Consider the following 23,315-nt stretch of genomic DNA (forward strand, 5'->3'; position numbering starts at 1 on the left):
CAGCAGGAGATCAGAAGGCTGGAAAAGAGCAAGACCATGGTGTTCCTTCTTTGTTCATTTCTGCTTTGGGTCACAATTGCTCTGGCAGTGACTTGTTCCTCCAGGACTATAACTTTGCCACCTCCCCTTGCCTTTCCAGGCTTCCCACTCTTGCTGGACTCCAAGAATTTCAAAATCCCTTGATGGGCCCACATCTTCACCCTCTTTCCCCCCCCTTACCCCCATTTATACCTTCTATTTCTGAAGTTCCTTCATTCTGAATTAGGCAATCAGAACTCTGTTTCTGGTGTCCTGACTGATAAAAGCAGCAGAGGATAAGAAATAATTAAAATCAGGACTGAAATCAATGAAATTGAAACAAAGGAAACAATTAAAAAAATAGACAAAACAAAAAGTTGGTTCTTTGAAAAAATAAAATTGATTAATCCTTAGCTATACTAATGAAGAAAAGGAGAGAGAAAATTCAAATTACTAAAATTTGTGATGAAAAAGGAAATATCACCATGGACACTACTGGAATACAGGAGTTAATTAGAAACTATTGTGAAAATTTATACTCAAATAAAATAGAAAATCTCAAAGACATTGACAAATTTCTAGAGATATATGATCTATCCAAACTGGAATCAGGAAGACATACACAATTTAAACAGATCAATTTCAAGCAATGAAATAGAAAATGCCATCAAAAGCCTACCAACCAAGAAAAGTCCTGGACCAGACAGATTCTCAGTCAAGTTCTACAAGACCTTCAAAGAAGAATTAACACAGATACTTCTCAAATTATTCCATGAAATAGAAAAGGAGTGAACCCTTCCAAATTCAATTCTATGAGGCTAGTATCACCATCATACCAAAACCAGACAAAGACACATCAAAGAAAAAATCTTCAGAACAATATTCCTGATGAACATAGATGCAAAAATTCTCAATAAAATTCTGGAAAATCACATACAAAAACATATTAGAAAGATAGTGCACCATGATCAAGTGGGGTTCATCCCAGGGATGCAAGGTTGGTTCAACATCCAGAAATCAATAAATGTAATTCATCACATCAATAGACTTAAAGTTAAGAATTATGATCATTTCAATAGATGCAGAAAAAGCATTTGAACAGCATCCTTCATGTTCAAAATACTAGAAAAAACTAGGATAGTAGGAACATACCTCAACATTGTAAAAGCTATCTATGCTAAACCCAAGGCCAACATCATTCTAAGTGGAGAAAATTGAAAGCATTCCCTCTAAAAACTGCAACAAGTCAGGGATGCCCTCTCTCACCATTTGACTCAACATCATCCTTGAAATACTAGCCAGAGCAATTGGACAGACCAAAGAAATTAAAGGGATACAAATAGGAAAAGAAGAACTCAAACTATCACTATTTGCTGATGACATGATTCTACGGTTAGCAGACTCCAGTAAACTTCTAGAACTCATATGTGACTTTAGCAAAGTAATAGGAAATGAAATCAACACCCATAAGTCAAATGTGTTTCTATACATCAGTGATGAAAAGTTGTGCTCCATTTGTGTACAATGAGTCAAAATGCATTCTGCTCTCATGTAAAACTAATTAGAACAAATTAAAAAAAAGATTTAGAAAAATTTAGGAGTAATTTACTTGTTAGGTTTTAATTAAAGCAAATAATATTCTATTATCTTACTCTATTACTATTCCATAGTAGTAATATATATTTTATTATATATACTATCATAAGATTATCATGATATTTATGTATTTAATATTAAGCTTAATTATATATTTAATGTTCTATAATATTTAATAATATATTCAATAACATGTTATAAAATATTTGGTTATATGTTTTATATATATTATAATAAAATATTACTACTGACACTGAAGAGGCCTCAGAATCCTTAGGAGATGCATTTCTTGATTTCTGAAAAGAATACAGAATAAAGTCCTGGGAACTTTCTCATGACAAAATGGTTTTTAGATCCACATTTAATCCTACTGAGCAAGCACAGATTCTGAAGGATACTGAGGGAGTAGATGATTTCTTCTTGAGTTTCCTGGGAGGGGTCCACAATGTTTTCCTTCTACTCTGATGAAACCAAGGAAGGCCCCTGTAACCTTTACCCATGTTAATGACAGTTTCTTTATCTCATCTACCACATGGGATGCACACTGCCCTCATGCTAACTGCCATGTCTTCACAGAGGTCCTGCAGTGTCACTGGGGTGAGGCACCACGGGATGAGGTGTTGGTCTGAATAGCTTTCCCCCCAGGCCAGGCCAGTAGCAGCTGCCCTGAGAAATGCAGCAGGGACATGGGCAGTACGGAGAACTCTAGAGAAGGCTGGGCCATGGGAACCAGCTGGCGGAAGGCCAAAGCACTGCCTCCTGAGATTTTAGCAAATCAGAAAAAGGGGTTCTGAGTTGACACTTGTGTTGCTAAGTGAAAGATCTGTGTGAAGAGGCCTCTGAGACCAAAAAATCCTCCATCTGAGGCAGCCTTCATTTCTCAGGCCCAGGATAAATTTGAGGGATCTTTTCCTTCAGGGCAGAAGTAGGGGATGGGATGGAACCCTCTGCTTAGTTTGAGGGACACTGTGGTGGGGACTGAGGACACAGAGGGAATCTTCAAAGTTCCTTTGTGTCCATTCTTGTCTCCCAACCCCATTCCAGGTCTGAGATTGATGTTCCTTCTCATATATCCATCACACCAAAGGAGACCTTACTTATACTGGACTTACCCTGATCCTGAGCACAAAGCTGTTGTTGGGAGCTCAGTGACAACCTTCTCAGTCTCATTTACTGAACATCTGTGAACCTAATACAGAATATGGCATAACTTGATACCTTCTTGTGCCACAATGTAAACTTCCTATGGTTTCTTCTCTACCTCTTTTTGTCTGGTAGACTCCTTATATTCTGCTTTTAGATTCTTCCCTCTCTTTCAAAAAGAGAATACAAAATATAAGAAATAGAGAGGCAGGGAGAGAGGGAGAGGGGTGTGTGTTATTATCTTGTTTAGTATTGTCATGAACATTTTAAAGTCCCTGTTCTAACTGATTTACAATTAGACATGGGCAAGAGAAGCTTGACAAATAAGACATTTATTAAAAGAACACATTGATACTTCTGCCATTCAGGATTTGGTGTTTAGGACTTGCACAGTGCAACCTGTAAGGAAATATCTGCTCCATCATTAACACTGTCAGATCTCAGAAAATGCTCTTCTACATCTTTTGCTTTGTATCCTCAAAACTAAGGGTGACTATGCCTTAGTTGTGAGTTTGTGGGTTTTGTCTTTGCTGATATCAGATGGACCTATTTCATGGTTGTGAAGGATTTAAGTAGCTGACCTATTAGAGAAAATTTAGCTTTATTTCAAATATTTTCACTGAAAGATCATGAGTGCAACAGATTCTTGCATAAGGCATAATCACTTGCCAGCAGGGTTGAGGGTCAAAAAATATTTTTTGCTTGTTTTCCTGTTCCACATATTAACCTGATATTTCCAACAGTTACACATGACAGTTGAAGAACATTTTGCAATACTAAATAAGTTATATTACTTTTAAATGAGTATGTATTAAGATTCAGGTGTAAAATTCATGAAAAATGATTCACATCTTATAAAGCCCAAGATGTTAGCTATAGAATTGCAGCTCAAGACCATTTTCCTCTAAGAACCCTGCTTTTCTCACCACAATGTAAAGTTCCCAGACTGTCTAATATAATAAAAGTGAATGTATCTGTGACAATAACTTTCAGTCCCCTGAAATATGACTCCCATTTATATTCTCCTACTAAATCCCCCAAGTGTAAGAACAATAGGTTTCAAATAAATATAACAATGATGTTTATAATTGAGTCACTTTTTTAAACCTCTAATACATCCACTCTTCAGAAGTATTAGGGCATCTTCTTTAATTGAGAGGAAACCATCACCTCAAATGTTTATCCAGGGCAATTTAATAAAGACACAGGGCAGATATTGAATTGAGAGCCTTCATAAAAAATGTCTACCTGGAGACGGATGAGAGGTACTTCAGCTCCAGTGCTGATTGGTTCCTTTCCTAGGGACTTGTCACTCCTAATATGCATGGAAGCATTCATAAGTCTGTCACTCTGAAGTGGGTAAAGCAAGTGTAAGCTGTGTTGACTGCTGTTACTTTTTTCTTTGTTTTCAGTTATGTTGGGCAAGATAGTTCATCAGATTCCCAGAGGCCTTCGTAAAGCTGCTGTGATGGTGTTGCTGATGATGCTGAGCAGCCCGGTGACTGACAGCAGGGATTCTCCACGTAAGTACAGGGCAGTTGCTCTCTGGAGTTACCACTCCGGGCAATAGGCTCTGGGGACTCTTGGGACCCTGGGATGTAGGGAATGGGGAGCTCCATGATCTAAGGACAGTCTTTTATAATAGAGGTCATCTTAATGAGAAACAGGGTTACATTAAATTCTCATTTCCATCTTCTAATATTGAAGTGGGGACAATGCCCACTCCACACGCTCAAACCTGGGAGCATTATAATAAGAGAAGGAGACAAAGTTTATTTTTACTGCCAAGGATAGGATAAAGGAAACCATTTATGAAGAAAATAAATTTCTCAAAGAAGATACCAAAGGATTTGTATATGTCCTCCTGTCAAATGTCTTCTAAGATCTTGTGTGGAGTAAAAAGTATGAGATTATGGGTTGGGGAAGTGTAGATCAGCAATGGTCTTTGTATTCTCAGTGTTAGAGGAAAAAGACTTTATACATCTCCAAGTGGAGATTTTGGGGAGGCAAATTATAAATGAGTGAAGTCAGCAGAAAGGGAGTCTTAACTTGAAGTTGCACTGATTTTTGGTCAAATAATAACTTGAATGGAATTTAGAGACTTGGGTTGATGGTGGACAGAATTTAGAAGAGAGAATTAGGCATAGAAGGGAAATATACAATACAATTTGAGAAACCACTCACTTCAAAAATGGGAGTACTTTATATAAACTCTCAATCTTCCTAATATCCTTGTGAGGGTATTTATTATGACTTTCTTTTCACACAGTTATATTTTTGATAGGGACACTCTGTTAAGTAACCTGTCCAAGCAGTCAATTCTCAGTTTAACTGGAATATAATTTACCTTATTCCCCAGCTTGTGCTCTTTTTGTAAATAAATGCCTCTTTCTAGGGTTGGGGAGGTGTGTGGGTCTTATCTAACTCAGGAGTGAGTGAAACTCACACTGCAGTTGGGTGAAAGTAGCAAAAAACAGAGAATAAGACCAGGCACAGGAAGAAAGATATTTTGTTCAGGGACCAAGAGAAGATGCTCATGAGGACCAAGGCAAGCTTAATTACTAGGCCTTTCTTTTCATTCTCCTTCAACTCTCAAGCTTATGTGGATAACTGTCTCCGAGGTTCCTAGGAGTTCTATGGTAAAATGCTGTAATGCCGAGATCAGTGTGAGCTCAACCTAACGGCCCTCTTCCCTTGGTCCACAGCTCAGGCAGGGGTTCACAGGTGCCAGGGCTTGCCCTTAGAGAAGGGCTCTTGACCCTCAGGTCCTACTCTAGGCAGATTCCGAAGTGCGCGTGCGCGTTAGCGCTGGGCTGAGCGGCTTGGAGAATTCCGGGTCTGAGCCCAGGCGGGTCGCGAGGCAGGTTTTAGGTTTATCCGACGCAACGGGCCACCCCCCCACCACGGCTTCCCTGGGTCACAGTCCGCGGAGGACCGACTGAGACCTGCCTGACCCCCTGGTGATTCCTCGCAGGGGATTTCGTGTACCAGTTCAAGGGCTATTGCTACTTCACCAACGGGACGCAGCGGGTGCGGCTGATAGCCAGATACGTCTACAACCTGGAGGAGAACGTGCGCTTCGACAGCGACGTGGGGGAGTACCGCGCGGTGACCGAGCTGGGGCGGCCGGACGCCGAGTACTGGAACAGCCAGAAGGACGTCCTGGAGCAGACGCGGGCCGAGGTGGACACTGTGTGCAAACACAACTACGGGATCGAGCTCCGCACGACGTTGAAGCGGCGAGGTGAGGCCGGCCCCCACCCCACACCCGGGGGGCGGCGGAAACCCGGGGCCCGGGCGGGATCAGGAGCCTCAGGGACCCGAGTCCCCCTCCCCACACCCGCCCGTTCGGCGGCGGCGGAGGGCGGGAGTGAGCCGAGGGCGGGGGACCGCCTGCCCCATCCCTGCAGGTGGCCCAGCGTGGCCAGTTTCCTACCTGCCTTGTGCTCTGCTCTCATTTCTGTTTTCTGTGCGTTCTCGCCCCGCGCCGCCGTTTTCAAGCTTCCTTGGGTTCCTTACCTAAGTCCCGTGCCCAGGGTGCCCTTCCTTTGACCTTCCTTTGGCCCTCCTCCGAGTTACCCACTGAGGCATCTTCAGAGCTCGGCCCCTGAGAAGCCTAACGGGCTTTGGAGATAGGGCTGCTGCAGCAGAGAGTGCAGGACACCTTGCACACCTGTGATAGATCATAGCCATGAAATAATGTCTTTTGACTTGTGCTGTGAATTCATGGTAAGTCTGTTTTCTTAAATGACTGTTACTTATCCTAGAGCTCTTTGAGGGAAGAGACTATTTTGTGATTGTTGTATGCCTACCTAGTACCTGATTCTAAATTATTACTGGTATAGTCTGAGCTCAAAAAAACTTTGTTAAATTTATGAATATATATACTCAGATGCCCATCCATTTAGGCTCAGGAGAAAACAGAAAGGTAAATAAAACTTAAAAACAAATTATTCTTTATTATTTTGCTTAACTCTTTGAAGTAAACTCAAATTGACTTGGATATTAATAATTTAGAATTTACAAACACAAGTCTAAGGAAAAAGTGTTTGCTAAGAACAAAAACAATACTCGGTTAGGGTTTGTCTTTTTTCTTTTTGTCTTTTCTTGTTTGGAACTAGGGATAGAACCCAGGGTTATGAGCATGTGAGGCAAGTGCTTTGCCACTGAGCTACATCCCAGCCCCCAAAACAATACTTGAATGATGTAAGGCAGAGTTTTAATTTCTTAGAAAAGCTCAACAAATGGCATAATGGAAGGGCTGAAGTTTTAGAATAAATAAATGGAAATCATTAAATGATTGAATAAAAATTGTTTTAGATTGCTTTTGATCTAGGATTCCCCACTCCTGCCGCCCACCATTACCATCCTTTTTAGGGGTAAACATTCTAAAAACTAATTTTACCCATTTAGGGAACACTCATTTCTAGACAGTTACCATCTCAAGCACCATCTATTGTGCCATTTGATCTCACAGCCACCTTGGTATAGGGTTTGGCAATACCAATTTACATACGCTAATAGTGATACATAATAAAAACTTTAGGTAATTAGCCCCCAAATTACTCATCAAATCTTGAAGGCTCCCCAAATTACACAGCAGGCATTTCAGACGTGGATAAACTGGGCAAGGTAATGAATACCTGTAATCCCAGCACCTTGGGAGGCTGAGGCAGGAGCATGACGAGTTCAAAGCCAGCCTCAGCAATTTAGCAAGTCCCTAAGCAACTAAAGGAGACCCTGTCTCTAATAAAATACAAAAAGGGGCTGGGAATGTGGCTCAGTGGTTAAGTGCCCCTGGGTTCAATTCCCAGTACCTCCCCCCCCCCCAAAAAAAAACCAAAAAAACAAAAAAACAAAAAAACTAATGCGAGCAAAGCTTCTTTAAAACTGGTTATGACTGAAAGCAGCAGTATGAATCTATTCCTCTCTGTTTTTAATGTTCGTAGGACTGAAAATTCACTAATGAACCAATCCTTAGTCTAACCCCAGTTTATTTATGCATACTCACAACACTTTTTAATTTTCACAATCTCTTCTCCTTCTAACCCACATCATCATTCCACCAATTACTTATGTTTTTCCTATTTCATAAAAAATTCTCACATCTTTCTTAGGAATTTGTGCCCCCTGTTTTTTACTTCTAATCTATTTAAGATGAACAGATTTTGTAAATCTATATAGTTGGCCAGGATTTCAGTCTAAGTCTAGGAAGAAGTTCAGGGTTAAAATACAAACTGAAAATATTATCCTCATGAGTATCAGTTTAATCAGGTTCTGAGACAACCTGCCAAACTTGGCATCTCTGAGTCATATTTATATGTTCAACCTACATTTCTCCTTAACCCAGGCCAACTTCTGCAAAAATCTCAGAATACTTTCTATAGAGAACATAGGTGGTAATGTCTGATTGCAAAACAAGGAAGTGATTCTTCATAGCGAGGGGGTGGAGTAGGATAGGAGGCTAGTAATTAAATTCACTTAGAGTGTAAAAAAAATTTAAAAAAAGAAAAACGAGAGAACATACCATATCCTTAAATTAAAAAAAATGAATATTTAGTATAGTTTCATAGTAAAGGAATAAGGGAAATAGAGTGAAATGACTTGCGATGTAAAGGACACGATACGTAAACTCAGCAGGGCTCTATTTGTCCATGAGAACCAAGGCATGGGCAAGCAGGATGCTTTGGTGGTGGTGTTTGTTTCAAGGCTCCTCTACTTTTTTTTTTAATTAAAATTTTTAATTCTTTAATTTTTTTATTGTATGCAAATGGGGTACAACTTTTCATTTCTATGGTTGTGCACAATGTAGATCCACACCATTCATGTAATCATACATACACATTAGGGTAATACTGTCTGTTTCATTCTACTATCTTTCCTTCCCCCATCCCCTCCTGTCCCATTTTCTCTACACCATCCAAAATTCCTTCATTCTTCTCTTCTCCCTACCCCCTCCCTTGTTATGTATTGTCATCCACTTGTCAGAGAAAACATTTGGCCTTTGGTTTTTTGGGATTGGCTTAACTCACTTAGCATGATATTTTCCAGTTTCATCCATTTACCAGCAAATGCCATAATTTTATTCTTCTTTATGGCTGAGTAATATTCCTTTGTGTATATATACCACAGTTTCTTTATCCCTTCATAAATTGAAGGGCATCTCGGTTGGTTCCACAATCTAGCTATTGTGAATTGAGCAGCTATGAACATTGATGTGGCTGCATCATGTAGTATACTGATTTCAAGTCCTATGGGTATAAACTGAGGAGTGGGGTATCTGGATCAAATGGTGTTTCCATTCCAAGTTTTCTGAGGAATCTCCATACTGCTTTCCAGAGTGGCTGCACTGATTTGTAACTCCACCAGCAATGTATGAGTGTGCAAGGCTCCTCTACTTTTACTTCAAAAATTATTAACTCTTAGAAGTAGCATTCACTATTTGGTCTCTGTTATTAGATTGTGAGTTCTATAAAAGCAGGGACCCTGGTCGACCGTTTAACTGTATTCCCAGTGATTTTCAAATTTATATTTGTTGAATGAATCTTGTTCTAAAATCTGGAATCCAGGGATTCCCACTCTGGTACCGAGGAGAGACTCCTAGAGGACTTGCTGTGTGGTCTCACATTTCACTCATTCTGTCTTTTCTTATGTTACTCACAGTGGAGCCAAAGGTGACCATCTCCCCAACCAGGACAGAGGCTCTAAACCACCACAACCTGCTGGTCTGCTCAGTGACGGATTTCTATCCAAGCCAGATCAAAGTTCGGTGGTTCCGGAATGACCAGGAGGAGACAGCTGGTGTTGTGTCCACTCCCCTTATTAGGAATGGGGACTGGACCTTCCAGATCCTCGTGATGCTGGAAGCGACTCCCCAGCGTGGAGATGTCTACACCTGCCATGTGGAGCATCCCAGCCTCCAGAGCCCCGTCACAGTGGAGTGGAGTAAGGGGCAACTTATTTCTCTCACTGTGGGTCCCAGAAGACAGAAGGCAGAGCTCTTTCTGGCCTAAACCTTCTCATCCCTTGTCCTGGATTCACAGACTAACACCTTTGTCCCTAGCAAGGATGTCAGAAGAATCCTGACTTAACTCTTTCTCCAGATAGCAGGGAGATCATTGTATACACTGTGGCCCTTGAACCCAGCACTGATAGCTCAGAGGGATTGGCTAATATGGTGTGATCGGGGTCTTAGATCTTGAGCCTAAGGTTGTGGACATGTTCCTATGGAACAGGCATCCACTTACCCCTCTCCCTTGCCCACCAATTCTGTCCACCGATCTGATGGCTGGTCCTTCCCTCCCCTGTATATGTCCACATGGAGAACCTAGGTTCCCTGGCACTTCCACCTCTTGTAACTCAGGCTGGACTTCAGACCCTCAGCCAGGGACCCTGAGGGTGTGAGGACAAATGTTGACACTCGGACTCTGTTCCCCAGGGGCACAGTCTGAATCTTCACAGAGCAAGATGTTGAGTGGCATCGGGGGATTTGTGCTGGGGCTGATCTTCCTTGGGCTGGGCCTTCTCATCCGTCACAGGAGTCAGAAAGGTGAGGCATTCTGGGGTAAACAGGGAAGACAGGCCATACTTGAGACCCTCCGTTAAGGGAGGCTCTGCCTCTAGAGGTAGTTTTTCCTCCTGTCCTAAAGCAAGGAGGTTGGGATGGAGGCAGGAGGAGATGGAAAAACCCAGGGGGAGAAGTTGAAATCCGAAAGAGCCTTGCCACACAACTGACTGGCAGAGTTAATTTTAGGATTTCCTTACTGTTCATTAGTGTTTCATTGGTTTCTTTCTAGGAACTTCATCCATTAAGAGAGTCAGAGCCTTGTTTTCCCTTCTGTCTAGTAACAGTTTCATTCACTTTGGGGAATTTTATTTTGGGGTGCTTAGGGCCTGTAGAACATGGATGGGAGAGAATATAACTCTCCAATTAAATTGCATAGTTCATTTCCCTTTGGGGTGTGTGAGAGAGTCAGTGTTATGTAATGAGACCTTTCTCTGTAACTTCTTTTTGTAGGAACTCGTGGACCTGCAGCTTCAGGTAATATTTCAACCTTTGTTCAGTGCAGGGAAGAAGCACAGGTATAAGAGGGAGGGACATGGGGTGAGGTTGGGGTACTTGACACAACGGTCTCATCTCCTGGTGTTTCTTGCTGTGGGGATCAAGAGTGAGGGAGAAGGTGGCCTTCTGAAGCTCTGGAGGTTGTTCCCAGAACCTGGCCATAACTTTGGTGGCATCTTTCCATGAAACTAGAAGCCAGAGCCATGTCTTGGGCAATGCCAACTTAGTGCCATACATCGGTGGGTACTATCTGTAGGCAATTGCCAGTGCCTGAAAGAGGCTGCATGGTGGGAAGAAGGTGAGTCACCATCCAGCTTACTAAAGAGAACGAACCCTTCATATTTCCCAGAAGGGTCGTGACTCTTTCTTTACCTCCCACACATCTATGTTAAGATGAAGTTCTGGGTCCTCTTGAGCTGATTTCACCTTTACACAGATATTGGATGAGGTAACAGCGGTGTGGCCTGGACCTCAGCTTTCTTTGTCTGATGCAATAGGGGATCCAGGAGAAGGGAGCAGTGTGGGGATCTCTCAGGGTACCCTGTGCTGATCACTCTCCCCACTTTTTCATCCACAGGGCTTCTGCACTGAGTCCTGAATGCACTTTGGGATTGGCAATCACTCTTCTGCAATGCCTGCCTGTCCCTGCCCAGAGTTCCCAACATGTCAGGCTGTCTGACTCCTTCTGAGATCAGGGTCTGTAGTGGCTTTAGTGCAAATGCCAGCTCACCTCCTGTGACCCCCTCCCCAGTGATCTGCTGTGACTTTGCTTCCTGTATTGACCCTGGAGCCTCTGCCCGTGCACTGCCAGCAGTGTCTACTCAGACCCCAAGGGCTTCTTCTGTTTCTGTCATTCCCCCAAAGACTGCTCAAGGGATGCATTAAAACCATTTTCCTGGTTGAAGAGTTTTTTCCCCCCATGATTAAACATGATTCTGAGTTATCTGTATCCCAAATCTCCTTTACTGAACAGAGAGTGGAAAGCAGTGTGAAATGAAAGGAACACGGTTTGTGGTGCCCCTACCTGCCTGTGCCAGAGGAGGGGTTGTTCTTGAAAGAAGACTAGAACATCATGGATGCTGGGTAAGGGTAGGTAGAAGGGGTAGGAAATCAGTGTCACATCCTTCATGATTTAAGAGCCGTGAACTCTTGCTGTACAGTACATCGACCTTATACTATCTCAGACTCTTCCAGGTTGGTAAGTATTATAAGAATTATTTGGGGACAGATAGAGTGACCTGGTCACTGATGTTTCAAGTATATCCTGGCAAGTCATGTTGATCAAGGCTAATTTTATTTTTGAGTAACTAGCCAGCAATAAAAGTACTATTTGTAGTTTCAAATGATTAGAGACCCAATTCAAACTCATTTTGTTCATGTTACAAGAAAACCAGGGTCGAGTTTTTATTTTATTTTATTATTTTATTTTATTTTTGGGTACCAGAGCCAGATCCAGTTATTCAAGGAGATCTATATCTCTTTTCTCATTCTGTTATACGTCTGTCTGTGCATCTTTCTTTCCCTGTGTGTCTCTTTGTCCTTGTATACTTCTTTATGCATGTCCCTTTTCATCTAGTCTTTTTCACATGTCACTGCCTATTTTTCTCTATACCTTTGTCACTATCTGCATCTGTTTTTCTGTTTTCTTTTTGCATCTCTATTTTCTACATTTCTCTTCTCTGCACATCTTGCCTATGTTTCTCTGTGTATTTCTGTCTTTGTTTCATATTTCTAGAATGTCTACCAAAATTTTAACAATTATAGGAAAAATCCCATTGACCAAGCCTGAGCAATGCATTCAACTCTCAATAACCTCATCTCGTACACAGGATGTAGACAACCGGGATTGTGTCCAGCCCCTTAATTATGAACAAGGACTGGATTTTCCAGTTCCTTGTGATGCTGGAAATGATCTTCCAGCATGGAGATGTCTACATCTCCACATGGAGCAGCCCAGCTACCAGAGCCTCCTCACCAAGTTTCTCATGGAACCCACAAAACAAATGACAGAGCTCCTTCTACTTCTAGGGTCCCTCATGGGAGGGGCTGGTTCACATGCATTCCATTTTTTGTCTCTTGCATGTTCACCTGATTGCACTGCTGAGCCGAAAATCTTAGAGGCTAGGGCTCGTCTCATCTGTGGACATTGTGACCTGTTGATTCCTGATGACGCTCTCTACCTGGTTATTGGGGAAGTCACTATACCCTGTGGCCTCTTTGATGTTTCAGCCCTGGAAGCTGGTCTCCATCTCAGTCTCTAGGTTTTGTCATTTAGATGTCAGGGAGCTTATCTCTGAGGTTATGGAAGGCCATGTCCCTGAAGAACAGATATGCCCTCCCTTCTCCCTCACTGACACATTGTGCTTGAGGAACCTTTGGCAAGACTGTCCTTCCCCTGAATGAAATCAGAATGGAGACCCAGCCTTCCTTGGGAGCTTTACCTCTTTCATTCCACTGTAATGAACATCACCATCCAGGAACATTGTGGGTGTGTAGGCAGACACTGACACTTGGGGTTCTGCTTCCCAAGGTCATGGTCTGAATCTGTCCAGAGCGAGATGTTGAGTGGAGTCAGAAGTTTTGTCGTCTTCCTCAGAGTGATCATTGCTACTTACAGGGATCAAAAAGGAGTGGCATTCTTGGGGGAAATGGGAAAAACGTGCACTGGGTTTTTTCAGAGTCCTCAGTCTCTATGGGTAGCTCTTTGCTTTTGACTTTGCAAGGGAAGAAAAACTGAGTATGGAGCCAGACTCAAAAAAGAGTTTAGAAAGACATTGAGATCCATTTGTTCTAGTTGAAATATAAGTGGAACAGAATAAGAGTACATTCTAGGACATTCGTACAGTTCAACATTGTCACATAAAACACATTCTGAAAGATTCTTTTTTTATTGATTCTTTTAGTTATACTTCACATTAGGATGATTTTAACATGATTATAAAAGCATGGAATATAATTTGCTCTAATTCAGTCTCTACTACTTCCCCTTTTCTTCCTCTCCTCCCTCTCCCTGTTTCCTTCCCTCTCATCTACTGATCTTTCTGCTATTCATTGTTTTTTTAAAATTCGTGCCTCATAGATATACATAATGGTAGATTCACTGTGATATATTCATATATGTACATGGGAAAGTTAGGTCAGATCCATTCCATTGTTCTTCCCTTATCTCCCCAATTCCTTCCCTCTACTCACTGATCCTGAAAGATTCTTTTTTAATACAAAGGTCAAAGTCTTCCCTTTCTTCCAGGGAGTTTCATGAAAGTAGTTTTTGTACTGAGATTTCACTGGGCAGTATAATCTTAATCAAAATATCAAGAATCTAATTTCTAAACAATTTTGCTAACCAAGAAGAACCAAGTCTTAGGAAGAATATAACTTGGAGGAAAATGTATGGGTGTACTAGAGAACAATTAGGCATAGTGGGAATTTAGGGAACTGAAAGGTCACATCCTGAAGGAGATCATGGGATCCTGGTCTCTTTGCCTTTTTCACTTCCTGACCATGAGGTGAGCAGTTTTGCTCTGTCATTCACTCCTGCTGTGATGTGCTGTCTTGCCGCAGGCTCAGAGGAATAGGGCCAATTGATCATGGACTGAAACTTCCAAAACAATGGGCCAAAACCAACGTTTTCCCTTTAAAATTTGATATGTCTCAGGTATTTGCTATAGTAACAGAAGACTACCACATCTCTTCTAAATCCCACCAGGTTATAGCTGTTCCCTATGTAATACTCTCTCACGTTATTTTTTTCCTTTATAAATTCTTCACTTTGTATGTTTGTGAAAATAAATATATGTATATGTATGTGTCATATATGTAATAGACATATATGGAGTACATGTTCTGTTAAGATAACAAATGTTTAAGTTCTATAAAATAATGAATGTATTTTTTACATTATTTTGGAAAAATATAGTATGGTACATATTACAAAATTGATACTCAGTGACCATTTTTGCATTACTCATGAATTAGTGAATATACAAACAATGAGGCTTAGATTAGTCAATAACAAAGTATTACATTACTTTCCTTTGCTATTATTCACTGCTGCATACATATTTAGAGTCATATTTCTGAGAGGTTCCTATAAACTACTTGGTTTTTAGTTAACATAACTTCAAATGGAATTCACTGCCTATAATTTTTTGGTTTTCTTGGAATACTTTCTTTTTCAATTTTGTATTCAATTTTGTTTTCCAACTACATACACTAGCAGAGAGAAGAGTACTGTGTATCAATAGTCCAGCTTTAACAATGATCAATTTATGGGAAATTTTGTAAACCCACTCATTTTTTTTTTAAACCCACTCATTTGATCTTATATTCACACTGGTTTAGTTTGTAGATACTCTCAAATATGTTATTTAATTCATTTATATTTATTTATGAAAATCTGAAATACAATGACTTTTTTAATTAAAAATCATAAATTTACATAGGGCAATGTTTGATTAATTCTGTAATTTTTTTCCCTTCCCCCCACCCCTTCCACCCCTCTTTTCCCTCTATACAGTCCTTCCTTCCTCCATTCTTACCACCCTCCTTATCCCTAACCCTAAACTTAACCCTAACGCTAATGCTAACCCCTCCTACCCCCCCTTATATGTCCTCATCCGCTTATCAGCGAGATCATTCGTCCTTTATTTTTTGAGATTGGCTTATCTCGCTTAGCATGATATTCTCCAATTTCATCCATTTGCCTGCAAATGCCATAATTTTATCATTCTTCATGGCAGAGTAATATGCCATTGTGTGTGTATGCCACAGTTTCTTTATCCATTCATCAACTGAAGGGCATCTAGGTTGGTTCCACAATCTGGCTATGGTGAATTGAGCAGCTAAGAACATTAATGTGGCTGTATCTCTGTAGTATGCTGATTTTAAGTCCTTTGGGTATAGGCCAAGGAGTGGGATAGCTGGATCAAATGGTGGTTCAATTCCAAGCTTTCTGAGGGATCTCCATACTGCTTTCCAGAGTGGCTGCACTAATTTGAAACCCCACCAGCAATGTATGAGTGTACCTTTCTCCCCACATCCTAGCCAACACCTATTGTTGCTTGTGGTCTTGATAATCACCATTCTAATTGGGGTGAGATGAAATCTTAGGGTAGTTTTGATTTGTATTTCTCATTACTAGAGATGTTGAACATTTTTTCATATATCTGTTGATTGCTTGCACATCTTCTGTGAAGTGTCTGTTCATTTCCTTAGCCCATTTGTTGATTGGATTATTTGTATTCTTGGTGTAGAGCTTTTTGAGTTCTTTATAGATTCTGGAAATTAGCGCTCTATCTGGAGTATGAGTGGCAAAGATATTCTCCCACTCTGTTGGCTCTCTCTTCACATTACTGATAGTTTCCTTTGCTGAGAGAAAGCCTTTTAGTTTGAATCTATCCCAGTTGTTGATTCTTGCTTTTATTTCCTGGGCTATGGGAGTCCTGTTAAGGAAGTCTGATCCTAAGCCAACAAGTTGGAGGTTTGGACCTACTTTTTCTTCTATAAGATGCAGGGTCTCTGGTCTGATTCTGAGGTCCTTGATCCATTGTGAGTTGAGTTTTGTGCAGGGTGAGAGATAGGGATTTAGTTTCATTCTGTTGCATATGGATTTCCAGTTTTCCCAGCACCATTTGTTGAAGAGGCTATCTTTTCTCCATTGCATATTTTTGGCACCTTTGTCTAGTATGAGAAAATTGTATTTATTTGTTTGTGTCCATGTCCTCTATTCTGTACCATTGATCTACCTGTCTATTTTGGTACCAATACCATGCCGTTTTTGTTACTATTGCTTTGTAATAGAGTTGAAGATCTGGTATTGCAATACCCCGTGCTTCGCTCTTTCTACTGAGGATTGCTTTAGCTATTCTGGGTTTCTTATTCTTCCAGATGAATTTCATAATTGCTTGCTCTATTTCTGTAAAGTACATCATTGGGATTTTAATTGGAATTGCATTGAATCTGTATAGCACTTTTGGTAGTATGGCCGTTTTGACAATATTAATTCTGCCTATCCAAGAACATGGGAGATCTTTCCATCTTCTAAGGTTTTCTTTAATTTCTTTCTTTAGTGTTCTGTAGTTCTCATTGTAGAGGTCTTTCACCTCTTTTGTGAGATTGATTCCCAAGTATTTTATTTTTTTCGAGGCTATTGTGAATAGGGTAGTTTTCCTAATTTCTCTTTCTGAAGATTCATCACTTATGTATAAAAATGCATTGGATTTATGAGCATTGATCTTGTAACCTGCTACTTTACTGAATTCACTTATGAGTTCTAAGAGTTTTCTGGTGGAATTTCCAGGTTCCTCTAAACATATAATCATGTCATCAGCGAACAGGGATAGTTTGAGTTCTTCTTTTCCAATTTGTATCCCTTTAATTTCTTTGGTTTGTCTAATTGCTCTGGCTAGAGTCTCAAGAACGATGTTGATTAGAAGTGGTGAAAGAGGGCATCCCTGCCTTGTTCCAGTTTTTAGGGGGAATGCTTTCAGTTTTTCACCATTTAGAATGATATTGGCCATGGGCTTAGCATAGATGGCCTTTACAATGTTAAGGAATGTTCCCACTACCCTGATTTTTTCTAGTGTTTTGAGCATGAAGGGATGCTGTATTTTATCGAATGCTTTTTCTGCATCTATTGAAATAATCATGTGATTCTTAACTTTTAGTCTGTTGATATGGTGAATGACCTTTATTGATTTCCGGATGTTGAACCAACCTTGCATTCCTGGGATAAAACCCACTTGATCGTGGTGCACTATCTTTTTAATATGTTTTTGTATGTGATTTGCTAAAATTTTGTTGAGAATTTTTGTGTCAATGTTCATTAAGGATATTGGTCTGAAATTTTCTTTCCTCCATGGGTCTCTGTTTGGTTCAGGTATCAGGGTGATATTGGCTTCATAGAATGAGTTTGGGAGGGTTCCCTCCTCTTCTATTTCATGGAATACTTTGAGAAGTATTGGAATGAGCTCTTCTTTAAAGGTTTTGTAGAACTCAGCTGAGAACCCATCTGGTCCCGGACTTTTCTTTGTTGGTAGGCTTTTGATGACTTCTTCTATTTCATTGCTTGAAATTGATTTATTTAAGTGTCATATGTCTCTAGAAACTTGTTGATGTCTTCGAGGTTTTCTGTTTTGTTGAAGTATAGATTTTCAAAATAGCTTCTAATTATGTTTTGTATTTCACTCGTGTCTGTTGTGATATTTCCTTGTTCATTCCGAATTTTAGTAATTTGAGTGTTCTCCCTCTTTCTCTTTGTTAGTGTGGCTAAGGGTTTATCAATTTTGTTTATTTTTTCAAAGAACCAACTATTTATTTTGTTAATTTTTCCGATTGTTTCTTTTGTTTCAATTTCGTTGATTTCAGCTCTGATTTTAACTATTTCCTGTCTCCTACTACTTTTGGTGTTGGTCTGTTGTTCTTTTTCTAGGGCTTTGAGCTGTAGTGTTAAGTCGTTTATTTGTTGATTTCTACTTCTTTTGTTGAATGTGCCCCATGAAATAAATCTTCCTCTAAGTTCTGCTTTCATAGTGTCCCAGAGGTTTTGATATGGTGTGTGTTTGTTCTCATTTATAAGACTTGCACTTAAGAAACCAAAACGTATATATTATGCAGTAGTTAATAACATGACTTTTCAATGTTTCTTCTATCACCAAAAATCAGTTATAGAAATGATTGTTTTTATTCAATCATAAACATGGCTCTTAATCTATAGATCTATCTGATTTGTAACTAAATCTGCAAAACATGAAGACTACGGTTAGTCTACTTCTCTGGCAAAAAGCAAGGAGTAAGACAAAACAATTTTTGTCTCTTAAACATTCTAGCAAACAGCAAAAAATTAAAAAAAGATGGATCAAAATAGGATGTCAAAATTGGCAATAAATCCATTATGGACAAAAAGTGGCACTAAAGTGAAATTTAAGAACATATTGCTTTCTATATACGCACATGTAACCTTATTTGAAGACAGGTATTTACAAAGATTCTAGAAAGCTATAACCAACTTGACAACCCAGGCTTTCAATCTCCATAGTATTTAGTGTTCAGTAGTTTCAGCTGAATATTTAAATATCTAACTTAAGCTATTCCATGTTTGCATAAAGATTGACAAATATTATGAGACATTATAGAATATCACTGATAGTATTTTCCAGAATTATGACTTCGATTTTGAATAGAAACTGGAGCATTTCAGTTTTAAACCCCCACTCTTCCCTAAATTATTCATTTTAGGAAGTCATTAGAGACTGAATTTAAAATAAAAATGACAACTTTGTAAATTTTAACAAAAAGGGGTTGTTTTAAACAGATTTCAGTAAATTCAATATTAATAATCAAAGTAGCATTGACACTGACAAACACTAAAACTTTCTTTAAAACCCCAGGAGTTTCAATTGTAGCAGCTGCAGCACAGAGCCTTATGACAGACATAGGCTAAATTATTAAGACTGAGAATATGGGACAAGTTGAAGAAGCAAAAGTGAACGTAAGCCAGTACAGTTCACAAAGTAGAGTTCACAAGTAAGCTATATCAGAAAATCAATTTTCAGGAGAATATAAACAGTTAATTACCACAGCTGTATTAATCTCTTAAGAATGGAAGACAGCAAAGTAATTCTTATCACAATATACCAGTAGTAGAAAACTAATTATTCACAGTCTAAGAGGCTTTCCCTGTGGGAACATGAGGGGAGGGTGTGAAAGCTTACACAACTGAAAACGTGAAATAAAATAAGATTTCATGAAAAAAAATTATGGGAAGAATGTTTCTCTTGAGGGAAAATAATTTTCTACAACTATTTAAAAAGCACCTATGAAACTGTTGGCTGTCACAATGGAGGTTTTGGATTCTTTTTTAACAAAATCTTTGTATTTGCTTTAAAAATCATTTATCAAATGCTAACCTCCAGATTATCTGGAAAATTAAAGATGCAAATTGCTATAAATCTGACACCCAATTAAATCCTGATGTTTAAAAGTATATAAAATATCCCTCAAAAATGGGCCAACTTCCACTCCAGAAATTTTTGTTTTATTCTTTTCATAAATTATTAAGTATATAACCTGCTACACATTTTACCCAAATATGGGGAAACTGCCTGGAGATGCAAAGCACAATAAAATAATTACATGAAAAAGAAAAAAAAAAAAACAAACAAAAAATACCCGTTAAAACAAAGTTATAGCCGGCAGCACTTAAAATGGATAATTTGTATTTTTTTAAAAGTTGCATAGCTGCAAGATGATTGACTGCTGATTAAATGTTCAGCAGTTTTATTTAAGAGGAAACAATATATTTCATAAACTACAATTCAGTAGACAATTTCTACATTTATTTAATTAAAATGTAGTTATGTAACTTGATTTACTTTTTGGGTGGCTTTCTGATAACATTAAACCTTTAATTTAAAAACATACACATATTTTAGTTTTCCTATGTAGAAATTAGTTTTCCACACTGCGGGCGGGGGGAATGGAAGAACTTGAGATCATGGTCTACATTCAGAGAATGTTTTACTGCTTGATTACATTTCTTGGTTTCACACTTAAGACTTTAATTTATGAGAAGTAACTCATATGGTTTTTCAATTTAAGAATAAGTGAATGCAGAAACATTATGTTGGGGGAATTAAAGAGACCCCAAACAAAAGAAACAAAACAAAACAAATCAAAACAGCTAGTTGCGCAGCTCTAGAGAACTGAATAAAAAGTAAATCAACTTTTAAATCAGTTAACTTTGGCATCTGAATACAAAGTGTTCACCAGTATTACCTATGTAGATGACTATTAAGGGATGCGCAGCATTTTCAAAATCCCTGTGTGTCCCTTATATGCAAGTTTGGTGTACTGAGTTCTGTGGTTACTGTCCTCTCTTCAGCAGGATTATTTTTTTCTTTTTTCCTGTATGATTGCCCATCTCTGTATTACCAAGTCTCACAGAACCCAGATTTCTGGCTGAGTAAGCCTGCATTTTTTGTTTTTCCAGAGACAGTTTCTCAAATCCTCTAGAGTTTTCAACATCTTCAAAAGACAAGAAAACCTATAAAACAGGAATCTGATGCTTAATCTGAAGGGTGCTCAGGACAAGATCTATTTACTTCAAACCATTCATCTATGCAGCTTTTATGATATATGCATAGGCAAGGCAGTCGTGCTATATAGTATCTCCCTGCTGCAAATCTTCAAGACGTATTGCACATTCCCCAGCATCTTTACTCAGCACATCCTCATTATAGGTTATTCTTGGCTTTGTAAACACATCACAAGGTGCAAATCCATTTCATCGGAGGGTACAAATTTTGAGCATACAGGACACTTAAATCCTGCAAACATGTGCGGCGAGAGGTGAGCTGGGAGGGAGCCGATCACCAGGCGCGGCCCGCCAGGGGCCCCGCCCGCCGGCCAGTCTCTGCCGCCGCCGCAGCCGCGGTCCTCGGGGCTGCTGTGCACCGAGTCTTGCCTACAATGACTTTTTAGAAACATACAGCCATGCCATTATCACAATAAAATTAGGTAAATACTTGATGAATACAGTCAGTGTCAATTTTTCTGACAGCCTTTTAAGAATTTATTAAGTTGTTTGAATATAAGTCCAAACAGTCCAGCATTTGGTTGATGGGTTTCATCTATTTTTTTTTTTTTTTTAATGTATAGTTTCTCTTTTCTCTATTTTTTTTTTCTTGCAAATTGTTTGCTGAAGAAACTGAGCCATTTATCCATTAGAAATTTCCACATTCTGGATTTTGTTGGCTGTATCTCTGGGTTTTCATTTACCCTGGGATTTGTGACTTGGGCTCTAAAAAATAACAATAGCACCAATTGCTAGCACATATCAACTGTTTACCATATGCCACACTGTGTATGAAATTCTTTGTTAATAATACAAAAAATATTTAATTCTTCAAATACTTGATTTGCATGTGGCAAGTACAAACCTGAAATATTTTGTGTGATTTTTCAGTTATGTAAAATTTAAATACTATGATGTTAAATGTTAATAGTCATACTTTATGCATGCACTATGAAATAACTCACATAGCTCAAATTATTAGAATATTTTTGTTAGTGTGTCATAGTTATGGGCTTCATTTTGACATGTTCATCAATGCATATAACATAATTTGCTCCATTTCAGTCCCAGTACTCTCCCCTTCACCCCTCTTTACTTCCCTAATCCCCTTCCTCTACTCTATTGGTCTTCCAATAGATTATAGATTTTTATAACAGATTTTAATTTATTTTTATTAGTGCATTATAGATATACATGAAGTGGAATTCATTGTGGTATCTTCATACATGCACCTAGTATAGTTTAGTCAATTTCATTTTGCAATTCCTCCCCTTTCCCATCCCTCCTGTCTCCCTTTCAATGTACTTCCTCTACTGTTCTCCCTTCTGTTTTCATGAGACCCCTTCACTTTTTTGAGTTCTCTCTAGCTTCTATATGTGAGAAAAAATGTAAAACAGCGTCACATTTGAACCCCCCATTAAAGGACTGAGAAAAACAGAAGTACTTTTTATATAATGTGACACATTCTTTTTAATTGTAGATATAACTACCTGTGTTTTCTTATGAATTTGTATTCTATTTGTAAGATACTACCAAGATTATTCAAATTCTCTAACTTCACAAAGAAAATGCTATCACTCTCACATTATAGATGAAAAAAAAAAAGGCTCAGAAATGTTAGACTTAAGAAACTTTACTCAGTGTCATAGGTTTGGAATACTTGCTATAAAGTGCTGAGACCTGGATTTAGGTTTAGTTTTCTTTGCACCAGATGGTGTTGTGTTAATATTTTGTATTTTTCCCAATTACATTTTCAGCTCACTGATACAGATGGCATGGACAGAAATAACCTCATAGATTGTGTAATATCAATCCTAGATCTAAATGCTTGGAACCAGTCATTGCAGAGTGGAAAGGCTGAGGTAACATGCCTAAAACAATTTCCAAGAGCAAATATCTCCAACTCAGGTGTCACGTACTCCCAAGAATGAGGTCTTGGACACAGAAGAGCTGTTGAATTGGGTTGATCCCTTTCCTCTGGAAGGAGAGTGGTTCTCTAGACCACGAAGACACAGTGTCCAGTAGAGGACAGCACCAACAGCTACGTTGACATTGCCTCAACTGCGTTGTCCCTCCCAGGATTTCCCTCTCATTCCTTAGCCAGGAGCCAGGAGGACAAGGGGAATGGGGCTGTGGGTATTGGGGTGTTTTGTTGCTCCCAGGACACAGAGGGACTCACAGGATGTTCAGTGAGCCAGACTTAGACTTACCTATGTAGAAACATCCTGTAGCCATGTTATGACACCGTGGTGCAGGGAAATCTATGTAGCTGTCCTTTGGGGTTTAATTTAGGAGGTAAGATAGACTACATCTCCATTTCAGGGTCCCTAAATAAGTCCCTTTTCTAATCCTTAGTAAGGAGCACATATTCATTCCTTTTTAGATACCCACAGTATTGTTTTAGTCATAACTCTTCTGGCTGAC

General features: G+C 39.3%; 1 protein-coding gene and 1 pseudogene across 2 annotated transcripts; one reads left to right on the forward strand and one right to left on the reverse strand.

The window, feature by feature from the left end:
- The first annotated feature begins 4,082 nt into the window (after window positions 1–4,082).
- On the forward strand, window positions 4,083–12,170 carry LOC306666042 (HLA class II histocompatibility antigen, DQ beta 1 chain-like). The gene is made up of 6 exons (XM_079147851.1): window positions 4,083–4,280; window positions 5,732–6,001; window positions 9,421–9,702; window positions 10,196–10,306; window positions 10,775–10,798; window positions 11,397–12,170. The coding sequence occupies exons 1-6, from the start codon at window positions 4,172–4,174 to the stop codon at window positions 11,408–11,410; spliced, it is 810 nt and encodes a 269-aa protein (XP_079003977.1). The 5' UTR covers window positions 4,083–4,171; the 3' UTR covers window positions 11,411–12,170.
- An 8,033-nt stretch (window positions 12,171–20,203) lies between these two features.
- Window positions 20,204–21,304, reverse strand: LOC306666950 (E3 ubiquitin-protein ligase ZNRF2-like; annotated as a pseudogene). The gene has a single exon. The product of its transcript is annotated as an E3 ubiquitin-protein ligase ZNRF2-like (transcript).
- Window positions 21,305–23,315: the final 2,011 nt, after the last annotated feature.

This window comes from Sciurus vulgaris (genome assembly GCF_902686455.1).
Source record: "Sciurus vulgaris genome assembly, chromosome: 7".
Taxonomy (NCBI): Eukaryota; Metazoa; Chordata; class Mammalia; order Rodentia; family Sciuridae; genus Sciurus; species Sciurus vulgaris.

Coding starts and splice junctions, on each gene's coding strand:
- LOC306666042 (XM_079147851.1), top strand. CDS start 4,172: ATGTTGGGCAAGATAGTTCATCAGATTCCCAGAGGCCTTCGTAAAGCT. Junction 6,002..9,420: donor CACGACGTTGAAGCGGCGAG/GTGAGGCCGGCC, acceptor TGTTACTCACAG/TGGAGCCAAAGGTGACCATC. Junction 9,703..10,195: donor CCCCGTCACAGTGGAGTGGA/GTAAGGGGCAAC, acceptor TCTGTTCCCCAG/GGGCACAGTCTGAATCTTCA.